At 36.5% G+C, this 17888-nt stretch overlaps 1 protein-coding gene across 6 annotated transcripts in view; it reads right to left on the reverse strand.

The window, feature by feature from the left end:
- The window catches only part of hdac7a (histone deacetylase 7a), a 105414-nt gene that overhangs the window by 69037 nt on the left and 18489 nt on the right, over positions 1-17888 (reverse strand). For 4 of the 6 annotated variants that reach the window (XM_016507611.1, XM_016507609.1, XM_016507608.1 and 1 more), the window contains exon 2: positions 14018-14089. The exons of 1 other annotated variant lie outside the window; for it this stretch is intronic. In XM_016507611.1, coding sequence (XP_016363097.1) covers positions 14018-14089 — 72 coding nt within the window. Of the gene's footprint in view, positions 1-14017; positions 14090-15980; positions 16138-17888 lie in introns of those variants that run through there. One more of the 6 variants, XM_016507612.1, reaches the window with a different exon arrangement.

Here is a 17888-nt window from a genome sequence, read left to right on the forward strand (position 1 = left end):
TTGACTTTGGTCAGCAACAACATCCTCTTTCACATATTACCTCCGTATGTGTCTCGCTCTTTCATTCTGGCTCTTTTCTTCTCACATGTTTAACAATGTGTTGGTTTGGGAGTCCCGGGTGCTCGAGGCCATCCCATAAACACTGAAACAGTGAGTTGGTGCAGCAAGTTACCATAGATACCTTTCTGTGTACATGGAAGCTGTGTAAAAGTGTGACAATGAGAGCGAGTGAGGTGCGGGTTACGAGTGCAGAATGTACAAGAGAAGAGAGACTAAAAGAGTGAGCGAGACTCTTCCTGTTTGCAAACTTAGTCTTTGTTTCCTGTTCATGACTTCTTGTGTGTGGCTATTTTGGTTACTGCCAGTTTCTATTGAGGTAGAAGAGAGCAGTTCATGTTTCAAGGCCCAAATGCTCACAAACATTAGCATAGCTACACGTTAGCATAGCTAAAACAAAATCTTGCAAGTTCCTCTAAATAGCTCAGCTAGCTCTTTTTGACACACTAAAACGTATTTAAAATTTTTGGGATTTGTGAAACTGTTTGCTTACAAACTACCCAGGTGACAAACTTAGGTTATAAAAATGTTGTGGGAACATTGTTTTGAAATGTTTCTAAAATGTTGAACGTTATTTAACGGTTACAAAAACTTTTCTTACAACATTCTATCAACTTTATTTTCACGTAAAATAGAACGATTATACTATAAAATAGAACTAAAAATATATATTTTTATTAGTGCTGTCAAACGATTAATCGCGATTAATCGCATCCAAAACGATTTATTATGTACATATATGTGTATTTATATATACATAATAAATATACACAGTACACACACACATATTATGTAAAAAAAACAACTTTTATTATGGATGCGATTAATCGCTTTGACCACTAATTTTTCATATTCTAAAAACATGTTATGATTTAAATGTTATTTAAAGGTTGCAAAAAAATGTTTCTTGGAACGTTAATCAAGTACAAATAACACCATAAGGACGTTCTGAGAATATGTTGTTCTATGAACATTTTCTCCCAATGTTATGAGAACATATATCAAATATTAATAAATTTATAAGAGCATTCCATAAACAATACTTTATAAATGTTTTGTCTTAACATTTATATAACATTTAAAAAAATGTTAGTGAAAGCTGTGTGAATGTTCCCCGTTAGCTGGGTGAGAAGCATAACTAGCATGGTAAAACAAAACTGTTTTATCAAGTTAGCTATAGCTAGGTACTAGTATAACTAAACATGCACTTATTAAGCTAAGCTTATAACTTGGCTGTGTGGGCTTTTCAACAAAGCATAACAAGACAAATGGCCAGGCTATTTCTGTGCTTCTCACATGGCCATTCAGAAAACAAGGTCTCCGACATGTCGCAAAAACCCCACGGTGCGAAGAGTTCACAGGCGCTTAATGGCTAACTTAGCCTAGCGTCTGATTAGCCCTGAGGGTTTAGACCCAAATCAGAGAGTAGAGATGGAAAAACTAGTTAAGCATGAAACCTTTTTCCGTTCATAGTGCCGAGCTTTCAAACCTCTGATAACACATGCAGGGGTCCAAAAGTCTGAGACCACTAATAAAAATAATGCTTCTGTTTTTTTTATAATTTCTTATGAAAAATACCAGATTTTCATTGTGGTCTCGGCCTTTTGTTATATCTGCTTTGATAGCGTATAGGTGCGTGTCATTCTATTCATGCTACCCAAGCCGAATTTACAATGTTTCTCATTCCTTGCACTGCATTTGAAGGAAAAGCAAATATACTTTTCAAAGCGGCTGTGAGATAAGTTGACACATTTAAATAGGCCTCTCGTTCTCGCTCTCTATTTTACTGTTGCTAAATCGACCTTGTGCAAGGCAGGATCTCCAATTTTAGATACATTTGACCGCATTCACATACACCCTCTCGCTCTGTTCTTCGCTCGCTTCTAATCTCACCATCTGTCTTCCCTTTCTTTATCGTGCTATCTATCACTCCTGTCCTGATATTTCCCATTCCTCCTGCTCACAAAAATCTAATGTGACATGATTTAATCCTTTACATCTTTTATTTTTTACTTTGCTTTTAAATCAGCAACTCAAATAGCACTTACTATTGATTCCAACAGTTTAACATTAACAAGCTAAGATAACAATTTGACACTCTAATAGGAAATAAAAACCATAACGCACATTCATTAATTAACTATTCATTGTCGATATTAAAGTAATGGGTAATTTACAATAAGGTTACATTAGTTAATGTTAGTTAAAGTATTAACTAACATGAACAAACATTGAACAATACATTTATTACAGTATTTATTAAAAGGTGGGGTAAACGATTTCTGGCAGCCAATGTTGACATTTGAAATCACCAAAACAAACACGCCCCTACCCCAAAAGGGTCTCGCCCCTATTCTGGTAGCTCCGCCCCACACATACGTACGCAACCCAGGCAACGATTAGTTCTGTGAAAGAAAACAAAACCAATGCTACACCGTGTCTACACCGGACGCGAGTGGCGCGGCAAAATACTATAGAACTCATAATCAGTGATGCTGTCTACACCATATATATATATATATATATATATATATATATATACACATCTATGGTCTACACTGGATGCAGCGCGGCAAGACACGACAAATCCCCGACAGAAAACTGCTGCTGTTCTATTCATGATGTACAAATCCCAGACAGAAAACTGCTGCTGCGTTCTATTTATGACACATTGACACAAATTTCAAATGATTTTCAATGGGCGCTTTGTCGCGTCCAGTGTACTAGACAGACTTTAGCTGTTGCGGCGCAGACACGGTGTTACTCACCTATTGAGAAGCGGTTTTGAAAAATCGCTTACCCCACCTTTAATATTTGTTAAATTAAGCTAGTTAATGAAAATACTGTTGTTCACTGTAAGTTCATGTTAATTCACGGTGCATTAACTAATGTTAACAAGCATAACTTTTGATTTTAATAATGCATTAGTAAATGTTGAAATTAACGAACTAAGATTAATAAATGCTGTAGAAGAATTGTTCATTCTTAGTTTATGTTAACTAAAGTAGTTAACTAATGTTAACTAATGAACCTTATTGTAAAGACTTAGCAAGTAATGTATGAAACATACCCTTGTGAAAAGGAGTGTGCTTAATTGTATTGAATGAGCATTTGAAGTGTACTTCAAATCTTTACATTTAAAAAAAAAAACTTTATTTACTGATATTATATTAATGAAATAAGTGGCATTTTAACGTACTACTGTTACAATTTAAATCATCATGTTTTAGTAATATTTTGTAATACTATACTTACACTTATTTTGATGTGACATACTAAAGCATGTTAAGTAATTATTAATTGGAACTGTAGTGTTACGCAATATTACATTTAATGTAAATATATTTTAAATGTACTAAATTGTAGTTTACCATAGGTAAATGCTTGTCAGTATATCCAGCACTTCACTTGAACAATATTTCAAAAGCAATAGAATTATGAAAGTACATATAAAGATGTACTTAAGTCCTTCTTGCAGTATGTGTAAAAAACACTCTTAAGTTCAACTAATTGCATTAATATGAATAATACATTTTCATTTAACTGTAAATAACATGAATTTAAGTGTCTGAAAGTTAAGTTCACACTTAAGAAAATTATTTGGAAGTATATTTTTATATTTAATATATTTATAATTATCATTTCTCTTGCTTAGACTAGCTGTATTACCTTTGGAATAGCCTTTATGATGCACATATGTTGCCTGAACATGCTGTCTATGGACAGAGCTCATTCAGTTTTGGAACAGAGTGAGTTTCCTCTATTCAATGACTCTGTAAATTATTGACTGAAGTATTAAATGTGACCCTGGACCACAAAACCAGTCATAAGTGTCTGGATAAACAAGCTTTCCATTGATGTATGGTTTGTTAGGATAGGACAATATTTGGCCGAGATACAACTATTAGAAAATCTGGAGGTTGCAAAAAAATCTAAATATTGAGAAAATCGCCTTTAAAGTTGTCCACAGCGACTTAAGACTGCTTTTGTGCTCCAGGGTCACAAATGGTAAACTGAATATATCTGATGCCAGAGGAAACCGTTTTGCTCTTTCATAGCTCAGGAGAAGTAAGGGTTAATGTTTACGTATCAGCTCGGTCTCAGAATCTAATACAGAGATTCATTCGGTGTGTTTTCGTCCTGAGTGTTCCTGCAGAGCCCTCAGCTGTCTGAGCTATTCAGACCCTTTGCTTCCGCGGCAGATGCTCAGGACGTTCGTCCAGCTAGTGCGCGCCTTTGTGTACACGTGTGTGTGCTATTCTTATATTTATAGCTGGTCGCAAATACTTGAGCATCTGCAGATACACAAGCCGTGTGTAGTCCTGTCAACAACAAGATGGGGGGAGTGTGTGCTTCTTGTACGGGTGGAAGAGTGGATGGATTACTAAAGCACTTTTTCAGTGTTGAAGTTTGTGATTCCCTTTCAGTAGCGAAGCAGGTTTCCACTCAATCCCAGACAACTTTTAACAATGCCAGTGTGTTTTAATTTAACGTAATTTAACTCTGATTAACTCAAACAAATGTGGAACAACAAAACAGTGCATAAGTTTAATATTAAAAGCTGTCTAACATAAGCTGTCTGTTAATAGTTTGCTGAACGTGTAAGGGTTTGTGGTTTGAAGGTTTAGACTGGAGAAGCCATTTTAAGGTTATGACAATTGACAATTCAAAAGAAGATATAAAATTTGTCTCGGATTTTCTCCTAAAAGTCCTAAAATAGACAAAAATGAAAGCTATAAAATGAAGATTGTTTAGATAGATCAGATTTTTGGGGGGCCAGTGTTGTTATTGTTAAGGCTAAAACTAATAAAAATCCTATTTGTGAATTTTAAATAAAGCTGAAATAAAATAACACAATAACACAAAACTGGGCAAAAGCAGGTTACAAAATGACTAAAACTTAAATTAAAATTAAACCTTAAAAATATAAAAATAAAAGCTAAAAATAAATAATAATAAAAATACTACAATTATTATAATTATATATATATATATAATGTATATATTTGGATTCCCCTTATCTTTCTTTCCCCCAAAACACATGCACCATCACACAGCACTCATCCAAAGCCGAACATCATTCAAAATCATAAAGCTACTTATTATTTTTCAGTTCTTACAAAACTGTAGGCAAGAATAAGACTGCTGACTTGTTCTTGTTGTAACACTTATGTGGCTTCTAACTTAAAGAGTGTTACAACATGACTGAGAAGCTATAAGCAGATTGTGGAGTCATGTGGTCAGCTGATGCAACTACAAATTATCAGGAGTCTGTGTGTGCGTGTATTACAGCTAGCTACTGCATTTTATCAGCAGAAAGAGTAACTGCCTTACCAGGTCAATGAGAGGAATGAGTCTGATGTTGAGAAGATAGCATGATGGAGGAGAAAGGGCAGGAGTAATGGAGCATTGCCTCAGGGTAAGGTCACTTCTGTGAGTGTGTGAGTTGTATGTCCCGCTAATGAAGACAATGCTACAGCGTGAAACATTCTCTATGCAAGTGTGTGAACATAAACCAAGCTTGATTACCAGTCAACATGTTTATAGCTGCCTACATGAATAACACTTCTAGTTACGCTCGATTTCAAATTTGTTGCATCCCAAAATGAGTCAGAACACACTTACATGTATGTAGGTCAGAAAAATACTCTATGCAAATACATAAATGTGAATGATTGATGCATTGCAAGTGTTAGTAACAAATCTCCATACTCTAGCAGGGCGATGCAGTTTCCGTTAACCTCAAAACAAATAGATGCTTCAAAGGCATTGCAAGTTATTTCAATTTTGATTCAAAGATTACAAAAATGCAGCACAAGTGCATGATGCATTCTCAGAGTTGCCACAAGGGGCGCTGTAATACATAACATAAAATTACAATAATACAGTTTACCTGGTCTTACTAGACTTTATCGTTGCATGTTTTTCCAAATAAAAAAAAGAGTTTGTATTTATAATTTTTCAGCAAAATTTGATAAATTGTGATGCCTTTGAAACGTCTTTTCTCTTTGGCGGACATCATCATGCCCTCTTATTTTTCATACTTTTTTTTTTCCTTGTTGAATGTCCTGTTTAACTCAGAATTGTCACATGGACGTACCATTTAAGTTCCAATTGACTTAGGTGTTTACATGACAACAATATACTAAAAATTGACGTTTTTTTCTGTGCGTTTTTTTTAAATGTTTTGCATATAAGCGACAAAATGTTCACATGGATCAGCGAAAATGACTAAAATGCTCTATTATTCATGCCAAGTCAGTAGTTGGCAATGTCACTTTGTAAAGAAACACTACGCACCTGCGCACATACCTACAGAATGAACACATAATATGTATGTGTATGACGTCACCGTTTTCACAAATTTGCGTATTTGTAGTTTACACGGAGATGATAACGGTGTCATTTTTAAAACTCTGCACTTTGAAACCCGTTTTCAAAAATGTCTGTTTTCAGGCCCCCAAAACGCTGTTGTCATATAAATGAAAGGCCAAAATGCATAAAAAGGTTTACGGTTTTGGTTTAAAACAGGGCCATGTGAACACCCACTTAAATGTTACAGACTGTTAAAGGAAACTGTATCGCCCCCTAGAGGATGGAGGTTTGTTACTACCACAGTAACACTTGCAAAGCATCAATTATTCACATTTGCATAATTAAATAGACCATTTTTCTGACCTATGTAAGTGTGTTCAATGCATTACAACATAACTGGAATGTAGTTCTGCTCTTGGTATGGTCACAGTGTAAATCATTTTTGAGAGATACAGACATACAGGAGGTTACGTCTACCCACAATTTACTGCACACTCAAAATGGAGCCACTCAACAGTGTAATTCGGTGTTTGAACTCCAACAACTCACAAGTGGACACAAAAATGTACATAATGACACCTCTCCATGCAGATTTGCCTCTTTCCTCTTAGCCCTTCACTCCCTCTTGCACTTCCACCGCCATCCATTCCCTTTTCCATGGATTCGTTTTATTTAACAACTGTTCTGGGAAAGCATTTGCCAGGAACACATCTCATGCATATGCAGCCTCACGAACTTCTGTCTGAGCCTCCAACAATGAAGGAGGACATTAACATTCCCTGTAACCTCAAATACACACACATAAACCGACTCACACTGGCTCAATGAGCTCTTTTTGTCCTGTGCGCTCTAACAAATGAGCACCTTTGTGTCCGAACACTTCCTGTCTCCAAACATTCAGGGGGTCAAACACAACGTTCTGATCCTCACAGACCTTGCTTGAACTTGCTTCTAAAAACAGCAGGCCAGTGTGGGCTGCTCTGGGAAAACAGGATTAGTTCATTCCCAGCGACTCCAGAATGCTGGCTTGAGCCAATACGGTTTATATTGTAGCCTACTTAATAACCAAAAACGCTTGTATGACTACTTATTAAGAGGTCCAGAAAAGTGGTTCACTAGTTACCTTATGTAAATGACATGGCGTGCAGCATTGGTCTGACGGCCAGCTGGGGAACGTGTCCCAGTTTCATTTTATTTTCGGATTTTCGTGTTGTATACTGGTCGACAAAGCATTCAATAGTGGTATAGCTAATCAGCTAGTTAGTGCAACTGTTTACTAACCAACCAAGAAACTGATTTTTTTTTTGTTGCTGTCACCATATAGTCTAGTTGAAGTCACATGTTCCACAGCTAGTTGACACAGGCTCAAACCTCAAATAGTTGTACAACTAACTGATTAATTAACTAGTCAGTGCAATTTGCTAATCCAAAAACCGACATTTCTTCCAGTCAAACAGAACAAATGCAAAGGGTGTCAAGTGATCCACAGCTAGTTGACACAGGCCCAACACATCTAAAAGTGGTAAAACTAATCAATGACTTAACAAGTAAGTGAAACTATTTACTAACCAAAACAAAAAATTTTCTTCCGGCTGTCACTATACAGAACAATCAAAAATTAAATCATGTGGTGCTTGACTAGTCAAAACAGGTCTAAAACATCAAAGCAATTAATCAGTTAGCTAGTCAGTGCAACCCACACTAACCAGCAAACTCAATTTTCCCCCAGCTGTAGCAGTATAGATTAGCTCAGTTTAAGTCACATGGTTCACAATCACAACTAGTCAACACATGCTCAAAACATCAAATAGTGGAGCAAATTGATTAGTTAGCTACTAACCAAGATTTAGAATTCTTGCTGTCACTACCCAGATAACTGAATTTAATTGTAACCAGTAAAATGAATCTTCCTCCAACTATTGAAATATAGAACAAGCACAGCTTAAATCATATGGTCCACAACTAGTCAACACTGGCTCAAAACATCAAATAGTCATAGAACTGAAATTCATTAGGAATTGACTATTCGGTGCAACAATTTACTAACCAAAAAAACGGATATTTCTTCCAGCTGCTGCAATATAGAACAAATGCAGCTGGAGTCAAGTGAATTACAGCTAGTTAACACAAGCCCAAAACATCATGTGGTGCATGATTAGTCAATACAGGTCTAAAACATCAAATTCTGGTATCGGTTAGTTTATTAGTCAGCCCTACTAACAAGAAAACTACATTTTCCTCTAGCTGTCACAATATAGAACAAACAAAAGTTGCGCCACACTGTCCACAACAAGCCAGTATTGGCTCAAAACACAACTAGTCACGTGATCCATGACTAATCAACACAGACTCAAAGCACGGGACTAATCGGCTAATCCACTAGTTTTTAAAACCTCTACTCATCTCCAAATGGATCTGAGCAGAAATGAACACCAACAATTGGGCAACAGTATGATAAACTTCAAATCTTTGATAGACAGATGATGGTAGATGATGATGGTGATGGTCGATAGATCTTCCACGGTAAGAGATACCTCACATAGAAGAACTGAGAACTCACACTCAAAATCAAAGAGGTTTCAGAAGGCAGCACTGTCACATCCTGGATGAATCACAAAGGGCTCAGATTTGACAAAGCAAACAGAACCTTCCTCACCGATGCATTACATCGCTTCAATGTCAGCACCGCTAGCAACAGATGGATTCTGACACAGCTTTTGTCTGGAGTGATATTTGTACATGTTAAGAGTTAACTTGTGCCCTGAAGCTGTTAGTGTCATTTTTTCCCCCCCTCGTCTGAGCAGTGATGACAGCCGCAGCGGTGAAGGAGGCTGGTGTCAGCTGACCCCGCTTTCAGCCAGTAACAGGAAATGTGATCTTTACAGCAGCTCCCTGAAAAACAATCTCGCTATTGTCAGCTTGACTCTCCTGTCCCTCTGCCCCTCACAGGGTGGGGTCGTGGGGGATGCAAAAATACCTCACAATGAACATCTTCCCATCATTCTTGTCAGCTAACCCATAACCATGTTCATTTATGTTGCCCTGCAGGTAAATCAATTCCAAAGAACTGGCAAAAAAATCCCATCGGTACACTACAAAATGCAGTTGTTACTTTAAGGAGTTAGTTCTGACCATGACAACATACTCGGGTTGATTTAGTCATTTTAAACAATATTTTTGACATGGGACAGAAACCAAACAGACCCAACTTTAAGTATTGAAAACCAGCAGTTCAACAAACATAAAAAACCAACACATATGACAATGGTTTAGTGATAATCAATTAGTTAACTACTAACCAAAAGTTAAAGTGTCCTCCTGTTGTAGCAATATAACAAGTGCAATTTAAGTCACATGATCCACAGCTAGTTTACACAGGCCCAAAACATCTAACTAGTGGTAGAAACTCAATTAGTTAACTAGTCAGCACAACCCCTACTAACCAGGAAACCGAATCTTCCACCAACTGCCACAATACAGAACAAGCGCAACTAAAATCACATGGTCCACAACTAGTCAATACAGGCTCAAAACATCTAACAGTGGTAGAAAGAAACAATTACTTAACTAGTCTGTGCAACTATTTAATAACCAAAAATCTGAAAATTCTTCCAGCTGCCATCATACAGAAGAAACATAATTTGAGTCAAGTGATTTACAGCTAGTCAATACAGGTCGAAAACATTTAACTAGTGCTAGAACTAACCAATTAGTTAACTATAGTCAGCGTAACTCCTACTAACCAGGAAACTGAATCTTCCTCCAACTGTCACAATACAGAACAAGCACAACTTATATCACAGGGTCCAAAACTAGTCAACACAGGCTCAAAAAATCAAATAGTCACTGAACTAATTGATTAGTTAACTAATCGGTACAGCAATTTACTAACCAAACAACTGATATTTCTGCCAGCCGCTGTGTAACCTAACGTAGAATAATGTGTAGTCATATTACACAATATTTTTGACATGGGACAGAAACCAACTTTCTGTCCCATGGACATGAAAACTAGAAGTTAAAATTCAATAAACTTTAATAACTAAACCATAAGTGCAAATCGATTGGTTAACAACAAACAATTAGAATATTCCTCCTGTTGCCACATAACAAACACAATTTAAGTCACATGATCCACAGCCAGTTGACTCAGGCCCAAAACATCTAATCAGTGGTAGAACTAACCAATTAGTTAACTAGTCAATGCAACCCCTAATAACCAGGAAAATTATATTTCTTCCAGCTGCCGTGTAACCTAACATTGTCAGTTTAGTCATATTAAACAACATTTTTGACATGGGACAGAAACCAAAGAGTTTGGTTCCTAAAAAATGTGGCCCCTAAAAACCAGCAGTTAAAATAAACTTAAATAACCAACACATATGACACTGGTTTAGTGCTTTACACACTATATGGTAGGTTGTGTGAATATTAGATGACAGCCAGAACATTTCTAAGACATTAAGATGCACTAAAGCTTCAGGGAGAGTTGTATGTACATGTCAAAACCACCGATGACTTTAGAGGAATTCACTCTGAGGTAGTTTACACAAACTGTGGTTTAGTTACTGAATAGGCCCGCTAGTTCCATTGCATTGCCCAATATCATCTGTATTATAAACTATGACGAAACTGTATCAGGTCTCATGCACTACATAAATTGTGAGAAGGACAAAAGGGCGGCACTTCTACAACAGACCATTCAGCGGGCTTCACGAGCGGTCCGTGGGGCCAGGTTACAGCCAAACAAAAGAGCGGGAGCGGTGTCAGATCCCTCTCACAGGCACGGCTGAAACGTTATCCCCGCGCCACTGGCCATGACCTCATCGTGTTGTTTTTCCCGCAAACGCTCGGCCCGCTGTGGCGCACGCAACTCAAGCCGGGCACAAGCTACAGGACTCTGCTGCTTCAAGCAATACCTAATGCCAAGCAATGTCAAATACAAATACGTTTATGTTTGTTTACACTGCCATCTGTTCTGTGAATGTAATCAAAATATTGAATTATTTATCAGTTGATAAAATCAGTCTGTTAGGTTAAATGTCTCAGGCATTTGCATAGTTAATTAATCATTACATCTCATGTTCTGTTGAGATTGACTTTATTGTCTTTATGGGGTCCAATCGACCTCACTGATATATGGGTTAAATTAATAGGCTAAAAGCAATTCAAAATTGAACATTTAAAGTTTTGTTTCTAATCAAAAAGATTATGAAAAGACATGAATATCTGACTATGAACTGCCTATCAAAAGTTTGGGAGCAGCAAGTTTTTAAATGTTTTGAAAGGAGTCTCTTATGTTCATCAAGGCTGCATTTATTTGATCAAAATACAGTAAAACGGTAACAAATTTGTGAAATATTATCGCAATTTCAAATAATTGTTTTCTATTTTAATATATTCTAAAAAGTCATTTATTCCTGTGATGTAAATCACGAGATTTTTCAGAAATCATTCTAATATGAAACATTCTTGAAGAAGTTCAAAAGTGAAATCTTTGTAACATTCCAAATGTTTTACTGCCACTAATTTAATCTTTGCTGCATAAAAGTATTATTTTCTTACAGAAAAAAGCATCAACATATTTTCAACATAAGTCTATTTATTAATCAAATTTATATTTGCCTTAAATGGCCTTGGCCAAGCAGAACATGAGGGTTAATACTGTAAATATGACCCATACAGTCTTTGCCTTGCATGTCGTCAATGAACTTAAGTACACTAATGTGGAACAATGAATAGTCAAGCAAGTCACCTAATCTCCATGTACTGGAGAGTTCAGGTTATATAGACGCTTCAGAAGAGTCTGTTACAACTGATGCAATCAGGCGTAATGCAGCACAAACAACATCCATTCTTCACTGCCAATCATAAATCCAACACATCTGAAATATGAGATCTGCCGTATGTTTTGATTCTGTGCATCCTACATTCAGCTGAGCTCTCCTCCCAGTGAGTTGATTAGAAGCTCCTATTCAGGCTTTGCTCAGATTTCCTCAGAGGACATACAGACAGTATATGCACAGAGACTAAAAATAGCACTCAGAATCACTCTACTCAACATTACAAAAGTACAAAACAAGAAATTAAGTACCGTTCAAATGTTTGGCATCAGTAAGTAAGGTCAGTATGAAAGAAAGTAAATTGATCAAGACTTTTACATTGTTATAAGGACATTTCTGTTTGAAATAAATGTTATTCTTTTGAACTTTCTATCCATCAAAGAATACTGAAAAACAAGTAGAGTCACTGTTTCCATGAAATTAGTAAGAAGCATAACTGTTTTCAATATTGATAATAATAATAAATGTTTCTTGAGCAGCAAATCAGCATATTAGAATGATTTCTGAAGGATCATGAAGACTGGAGTAATGATGCTGAAAATTCAGCTTTGCATTACAGAAATAAATGACATTTTAAACTGTATTCACATAGAAAACAGTAATTTCAAATTGTACAAATATTTCACATTATTACTGTATTTTTTGGTGAACATCAGCACAAGAAACTTCTTTCAAAAACATTACAAAATCTTTCAAACAATTGTGCACAATGGCTCAAAAAAATGACTGCTGAAAATTGAGAAACAGAATCTTTATGCACACTTTGTGGTTGTCAAATATGAAACATATCGCTAGTTATAGTGTAATTCTCTACACCTGCGGTTACTCTGCCAGAACACCTGTGTGAACTGACCTCATACATCCACCAAAAATCACCTTGTTTTGTTAGAATTTAAAAAACAAAATGTTCTGAGAAAGCCTGCAGCATTTCCTTGCAGGTGCCACTTGCTTTGCCATTTAGTTATTTAGTGCAATGACATTCAGCCATTTTTAAGCGCTCCTTAATACTTTTTTGGACCCTTATAAGGCTGCATCACCTATAAAATTTCATGAATGTTCGTGAAGTAAATAGCCTAGATCGGGTAAGTATTAGGGATGGGCGTATCGATCCGAAGTATCGATATATCGATACTGACGCGAGTATCGAAAGTATCCATACTCAAACAAAAAATATCGATACTAACGTGCGCTTTATTTAGTTATTTAAATTTAACGTTGAAAGATAATATTGATCATGTTCTCTATTCTGTAATGTTAATAGAAATCATACCCTGTCAGAATAAAAAGGTTGCATTTTATGCATGCAACAGCCATTCACTGGCAGTCCCTAATGGCAGTACAAAAATGTTTGCACTAAATCAAAAGTTCAAATGTTACAAATAAGTTAGGATATTAATGTTGTAATACTGGTAGCACAAATATAAAAATGTGATGATATATGTTACAAAAAAGTAACAATTTTGAAATACGTTGATGGTTGTATTTTTTTGTATTTATTTTTATAATTTTTATAAGGGTTTTTATGTGTAGTAGGAACACTAGAATGGGATGAAACAAGAGTTTAAAATAGCTGAGCTGAGATATATGCACATTCTGATGACTGCATTTCATAAATTTCATAATTTAAAAGTTTAGTGCAGAAGTATCGAATCGGTATCGATATCGACGATACTGCCTTGAAAAATATCGGTATCGTATCGAAAACAAAATAAGGGGTATTGCCCATCCCTAGTAAGTATGGCAAAGGGTGTCATCTTCTCCAATCATACAGTTCAAGCTCCTCTGAAATGAAGGTAACGTACCTGCTGCCACTCCCCAGCAGTGAGTGTCTCTCTGATCTGACTCGACGATCAGTCCCAATGCACAACTTCCATCTGTGGAACGAGAAGAAGTGGAGATGTTTGAGGAGAAAGCGCTCGTATATACAATGCTTAACAATGCTTATCAGAGAACAGAAATAAAAACATAAATGTTTGAGTTATTTCACAATAAACAAATTGAAATTGTAACCTACATAGTTTGTGCAATTACAATTATTTAAATTGAACGTTGAAAGATAATATTGATCATGTTCTATTCTGTAATGTTAATAGAAATCATACACTGTCAGAATAAAAAGGTTGCATTTTATGCATGTAACAGCCGGTCACTGGCAGTCCCTTATGATAATGAACCATGGTTTTACTAAAGTGACCATAGTTCAACTGTAGTATTTATAGATTTGCATCATGTGTAAACAAAAAACATATTTGAACCATGTGTAAACAAAAATATAACCTAATAAGTTACAATTAAGGTGTATTGAATGTTAAAAAGTGTTTTAAACATAAAGTTAAGTGCTCATCATTACCCATTTTACTCGTAGTAATTTAATACATTTCATAATTTAAAAGTTTAGTTCAGAAGTATCGAATCGGTATCGATATCGACGATACAGCCTTGAAAAATATCGGTATCGTATCGAAAACAAAATAAGTGGTATCGCCCATCCCTAATGGAAAGTAGCTAAACCCTGCCTGAAAAGTCGCTAAATGTCGCTAGATGACGTCATACGCTAATTAGCATATTCATGACGTCAGTGCGTCGTATTTTCTTGCCTCCCTGTGCTCACGTACTGCATTTTAATGCAGCCAGATTCTCAATAAAACTGTTTTTATTAATATATTTTACTGTTTCTGTTACCTACGTTACCTGTTACCTACGAGATCAAAGGCAGATATCGCGTAATTCACACTCACATGCTGTGCTGCTGATTAACATGATATGACTTCAGTTGTGTTGCCTTTATATAAAAATAAATATGATGAACAAGACACTCAAAGTGCTTGCTATTTAATTCCATACGAAAGGCGTATTTATCATCCATTTTTACTTTAATACAAACATGTATTTTATATTTTTATAGAAACATGACAATCACATTATCTCACACAGAGATCGCACTGTCATAGTGTTTGGGAACATTCATGCATAATTTAAATACATAATCACATGAAATCAGATAGAAAATAACATATTGTAGAAGAGAACACAGCATCACGGTTGTCTGAACCAATGAGCATTAAAATAAGTGGCATCGCCCATCAGTCACCGCTGTCACCAGAAACCGAATAAAATGAATTAATTCAAAAAATAATCAAATGGAAGATTCTCAAAGCTCCTTAAATGAAAGACTAGCGGTAACAGTGAGCACAGTGACCTAACTATGGTATTTTGGAAGAGATTGTGGTTCCCAGGGTAAATTCTGGGGCTGATATGAACCGTATAGGCTCAGTGCGCTGCTTAACTTAACTTACCTAGACAGTTTTGGCCATCACTAAACGCCTAAAAATGCTGTCTAGGTAGGCAAGTCACACTGTTTTAAGTCAAACTGCACACAAACTGAAAGGTTTTGAGTTAAAGACGCATTTCAAGACTCGAGTCAGTATAGAGAGCTGCAAAGTTTCTCGCGACAGACGACTTTATTTGTTTGTTTCTTTGTCTGTTTGGGTTTGTTTCTAAGCATATTCTTGATATGCATCAGTTTCACCAAGACAGTGCACGTCATTATTAAATCTAAAGACAGAGAGGTTGGCATAAATATGTAAATAATTAATTAATAGCGAGCAATACTTAACAATAGACTGACGCGTCGCTATCAAAATAAGCGACAGCAAAATCATGCAGAGCTTTCAAAATGCATACTGAAAAAGCCATGCAAACTGACTTCCTTATAAAGACTAAAGCAGCAGGACACAGTTTATAATGTGAAAGACAAGCCTGTACCTTATGTGAAAGATAAAAGCATGCAACAGATCGTTATTCCCTTCTTCTTCTTTTTGCAGAAGACTTTACGCCTTGTTTTTAAGGTCCAAATGCTTCCTCTGTTAACGCTTGTCTTAATCCTTAGTTAGTAGTCTGACATCCATTAAAACGACCAGCAGCGATGCTCGGCAGTGGTGCGAGAGGGAGAAAGTGAGTTATTACAAGTATCTTGGTAAGCCCCGCCCCTGAGGCGGACGAAAATAGAAATGTGGGCGGGGTTCTCCAAAAATAGCGTGCGACGTCTCACGCCTGCGTTCTCGCATTGTTCCTTCTCTGTTATTTCATTGGCTGAGGCTGCAGCCACATCCACACTGCACTCTAGTGTCTACTTCAAAAGTTCTGTGACTACTCACCATCTAAACTAAACCGCGCCATGCTCCAGTAGCAGGTGCTGGAGTCGATGGAAATGAACAACAAAAGAAATGAAAATAAAATAAAATTATAAAATATAATAATAATAACAATGTACTGTCAGACTGAGCAGTATGATTTCTGAAGGATCATGTGACACTGAAGACTGGCGTAATGATGCTGAAAATACAGCTTTGCATCACAGGAATAAATTACATTTTAAACTGCATTCACATAGAAAACAGTTACTTTAAATTGTAATAATATTGCTATTTTTTTTGCAATATTTTAAACAGTAAAAGTACAGTAAAAACAGCATTCAAAGTGTACTGTTTATCCATTGTTTAATTTTCTTTTTATGAAATGTTTTAAATTATAGCTCACTTGGTTTGATATGTTGATGTGTAATGCTATTTATTCATGCAGATTGCAAATCAATGACTGAATGTATTTTTGCAACATTCTGATTACTTTTTTTACACGTCCACTCAAATTGTTTTAACTCAAGTTTAACTTTGTGTCTCTGTTCATCTTCAAGTCAATAAGAGTTTTATAATCTTTCAGTAGCAGTAGCAAGGAAACCTTGTGATTTCCACCAAAGATAGCATGTATGGCAAAACAACCATGACGCAAGATCATGTAAATGTATATTGTGTGCATTTGCATTTCAGTGCACGTCAGTCAGGCTTTTTTCTTTTCTTTAAGTCTTCCTCAGTAAAACAGAACCGGTCAGCATTCACGTGCCGCACACACGCTTTGAAACCACTACATGACCCGTTTCTCAGAAACCAGGACACACAGTGACGGTCTCCAGTGGGTTTCTGATTTCCTCTGTGAGGCCCGATCGCTCAGTTCTCGTCAGCAGCTTATACACTGGCTGTGTCTCAAAACCTACCTACGTGCAGCTAGACTGCTGTTCTGGCCATCGTACACACATGCAGCATTTTTATGAGCATGCTGCCATGAAAAAAACAATTTATACTTTGCTTAGAAAGTTCAGTTTGTTATAAAGAAGCTACAAACACAGCACTTTTCCATACATTCGCTGTACGTGTAGTCAAACATGTACGTTTTGACAGTGAAGCAGGTTCCAGCACATAAAATCACAATGCTATTTAAATACTTAAATCATTTCTAGAGCAGAGGAAACAAACAAAGACCCTCAAACACACACACACACACACACACACTGCATACATATAATGAAACTAAAGCAGCGCTGTGCTGCACCTATATGCTCCTCTAACCGGGGGATCCCAGCAGTCTTACCAGAAACCCTCATCTGTGTGTGTGTGTGTGTGTGTGTGTGTGTGTGTGTGTGTGTGTTTTAAAGTGTGTGTGTGTGTGTGTGTGTGTGTGTGTGTGTGTGTGTGTGTGTGTGTGTGTGTGTGTGTGTGTGTGTGTGTGTGTGTGTGTGTGTGTGTGTGTGTGTGTGTGTGTGTGTGTGTGTGTGTGTGTGTGTGTGTGTGTGTGTGTGTGTGTGTGTGTGTGTGTGTGTGTGTGTGTGTGTGTGTGTGT

Source organism: Sinocyclocheilus anshuiensis, unplaced genomic scaffold (assembly GCF_001515605.1).
Source record: "Sinocyclocheilus anshuiensis isolate Anshui unplaced genomic scaffold, SAMN03320099.WGS_v1.1 scaffold2232, whole genome shotgun sequence".
NCBI classification, from domain to species: domain Eukaryota; kingdom Metazoa; phylum Chordata; class Actinopteri; order Cypriniformes; family Cyprinidae; genus Sinocyclocheilus; species Sinocyclocheilus anshuiensis.